Raw genomic sequence first — 3,500 nt, 5'->3', positions numbered from 1 at the left:
GTAAAGTGTAGAATTTTTGAGGGCTTAAAATTAGTTGATATACATGTATTTTACATTTTATTGAAATAATTGTTTTCACTTTCCCAGGTTTCCGAGGTGTATGAAGATTTTGCAGCAGCTGATGCACCAATGATCTGCAGCATGGGAATCAGCCATGAATTTCCCCTTGTTGACTCTGCCCTTGGCAAAGTTCAGGCTGGAAGTCCTCTGTCCTACCAACAGCCAGCAACAGCAAAGAGAGACATGTCCTTCCATGCTGCACCACCCCGCCCATCTCTGCCTCTTAAGAACTACCACCTACAGCCATCAAAAAGCATGTTTGTTTGTTCTGAACCACAACAGCTACACCTTAAAAGTATGGAGGTCACCTGGGACATGGTGAATAAATTTGAATGTGCTACCAGAGCACAGAGTACATGTCCTGAATGGCATCAGCTAAGGAGGCATAGGTTGACTGCCTCCCGCTTCAGGGAGATCTGCCAGGTTCGAGATAAATCTGAGGAAGATCTGGCAAATCGTCTGCTGCAAGGGACCTATCAGACTGCAGCTATGAAGAGAGGGCTTGAATTAGAGGCAGATGCTATCTGGGAATATTGTCAAATTAAAAGAGTCAACCACTATCCCTGTGGATTTGTGATTCACCCTGATGCTCCTTGGCTAGGGGCATCTCCAGACGGATTGATCTTTGATCCTTCTGAGCCATGTCAGTTCGGGCTGATTGAGATTAAGTGTCCAAATGTGAAAAGTTATGTTGACTGTCCATATCTCCAAATGAAGTCAGGCAAATTGGAACAAAAAAAAACTCATGCTTACTATTGGCAGGTTCAGGGGCAGATGCTAATAACTGGGATGAACTGGTGTGATTTTGTTGTCTCAGCTGAGGAAGATATTCTTATTCAAAGAATTTATGCAGACACTAATGTGATGGATTCAATCAAACACAAAGTAGACAGATATTTTTTCTATGTTTACCTGCAGAAATGTCTAAATTAGGAGTTTGATCAAATCAAATGTACAAATTTGTTTCAAAATATTTCCATCATGAATATCTATTTACAAATGTAAGACAATGTCAATGTAAGTAAATGACAGCATTTTCTGTTTCTTCAAGACTGTGCCATCAGCTTTTCTGTCAAACTTCATATCTCCATTTCCTGACCAAAGGTCCATTTTGGGATGAAGGTGTTTGACACCGTAGTTCTGTACAGTCCAGGATAACTTGTGTGTCACTGTAGCGGCCATCAAAATCCTGTGGAAGACTGGAACTCACAGCTGCAGGAGACATCCACACACAAATTGAGCCCAATAAGCAGTACAGGAAGTTGGCCCATGTCACAATAATGCGGCTGACTGTTGCTCTGTGGATGTTAAATCGATGGCCCAGTTCCCTCTGGGTACATCCAGTAGACAGGTAGGAGAGGAAAAGAAAAAGCTCATCTATTGGCAGCAGTTTCTGGACAGAAAATTATTTAAATGTTAGTTCAAAACCAGCATTCTCATTGTGTGTGTGTGTGTGTGTGTAACTTACAGTTGGTCTGGTAAAAGGGGTTTCAGTTGTTGTACTCATGACGTCGGTTTTCTTTGCTCTGGTGACCCTGACCATTTTGGCTGTTGCTGCCTCGATCAAGTTCCAAAACGCCTTCAGATGCTCATATGAGGGGAACCTAAAACACATTAAAAAAAAAAAAAATATATATATATATATATATATATATATATATATATATAAACTGTCACTCTCCACATTTATAACTGTGAAAACAGTTTTCAAATTTTGACACGGTACAACTAAGAACATAAATATCTTTCTTTGAAATTTTATGTTGTAAAGTGGAAAGAAAATTATACATGATTTGAAGGTTTGTAATTTTTTTATAAATTGAAAACTATTTTGAGCACAAATGTTCAGCCCCCTTAAATCAGAGAGTAACTTCTAGTCTTCATAAGTTTCCTGATGATTGCTAATGGCATAATAGTCAGCCTGTGTGTCATCTAATCACAGAAACCAACTATTTTCACCGACCTGAGGCTGTCACTAGCTGCTGTATTTGTATTTGACATTAGTTTACACACGGGTGGACTCCATAGCCATTTGTAATCATTAAAGCTATTTCTGAAGGAATATTGGTTACAGAAAAGGGAGCCGATTACTCTTACACACCACACTTTTCAGTATCATTTGTAAATACAGTACTACTAGTACTAGTACTACTACTACTACTACTAATAATAATAATAATAATAATAATAATAATAATAATGTGTTACATTATGTATAATTTCATTTCCACTAGTAAGTGTGTACTTGTGTTGGTCTCTCAAAGAAAATTACAATGAAATTGTTTTTGGTTGTAATGTGACAAAATATACAATGACTCAAAGCGTATTAATTTTTTTCAGAGGCATAACGTAATATTTAGATTTTACAACTCTGACCTGGTGTAAAATCTGATGTCTTCTGGTGACGTAGAAAAACGTTTCAGTCCAAACGGCTTTTGAAGACTACAGGATCGGAGCTGCTCTTTCAGTTGCTCAATTTCTCTCAGCATGCTGTGATATTGCTCCCGGTCAACACACACGGTTCTGCTGGCGCCGTAGTCATGGTCCACGACCATAGGTACCATGACGGGTGGTTCATTGTCCTCAATTGGATCCGCCGAATCAGGTTCTGGATTAGATGGTCGACAACGGCGCTCCCAAACACCTGCTCGTGTCTTCCTGCTGTATTTGTTCCACTCAAATAATGATGGAACGGACCCAGCTGCTAAAATTCGTCTTCCCTTTTCTGTAGTAATTACTTCATTCTCCAGGAAATGTCGGCTACATACCTTGGTGTGAGGAGTTACCGTAAATCCCTCTCTTCTGATTTTTTGCAGCCAGCACAAACGAAGGCTTGTCTCCTTAGGGAAACGGTGAAAGCTCAAACGGCTATTATAGCGACCTGAAGACGAGCAAAGCGGCACACAACAGTGCTCCTTAGACCCAAACACCGTCGGCTGAAATCTAAAGCTGCCACGCACGTTATATTTTTGTTTATTTGACGCAGCAACACTCATTTTAGTTGTTTATCTCTGGGATGACAGGATACAGGAATTAAACCGGAAACTGGAATGCCGACATCCGGTCAAAGCGGAAGTGATTCAGGACGCATGTGCACAGAGCCTATTACCTTGACTTTTGTTTTCCTTGCTGGATTACTTTTGACTTTTGTTTCTTTGCTGGATTACATCAAGCTTCAAGGACAATCGAAGGCGTAAGTTCATAGTTGGAATTCATCCCCATGGACAGGTGATGATTTCCAAAGGGGGGACTGTAGTGAACTTAAGCTGATGTCACGACTAAGCCTAAGGTCAAAACCCTTGACCTTAAGAACCTTTTGGGACAGAAACTGTCATTTCATTGATTTGAATCCAGAGATACAGGTTCACCCATCCTGAGACTCTCTTTCTTGATAATCAAGTGAAAGAACACTCTCTTTTTTATTATCATTACTATTTTAC

The 3,500-nt window shown here is 39.9% G+C and overlaps 1 protein-coding gene across 1 annotated transcript; it reads right to left on the bottom strand.

Moving 5' to 3' along the window:
* Positions 1–1,159: 1,159 nt before the first annotated feature.
* LOC119429383 lies at positions 1,160–3,157 on the bottom strand (the record flags this gene model as incomplete). Its single annotated transcript, XM_037697025.1, has 3 exons — positions 2,437–3,157; positions 1,529–1,664; positions 1,160–1,453 (listed from the first exon to the last, which is right to left on the bottom strand). Coding segments are annotated over exons 1-3 (1,050 nt in total), but the record flags the coding sequence as incomplete, so codon positions are not given.
* Between the last annotated feature and the right edge of the window lie 343 nt (positions 3,158–3,500).

The sequence above is a fragment of the Nematolebias whitei genome, unplaced genomic scaffold (assembly GCF_014905685.2).
Source record: "Nematolebias whitei isolate Nwh7 unplaced genomic scaffold, NemWhi1 Nwh_scaf_739, whole genome shotgun sequence".
In the NCBI taxonomy this organism is placed as follows: Eukaryota; Metazoa; Chordata; class Actinopteri; order Cyprinodontiformes; family Rivulidae; genus Nematolebias; species Nematolebias whitei.
This window is presented reverse-complemented; position numbering and strand designations above follow the sequence as displayed.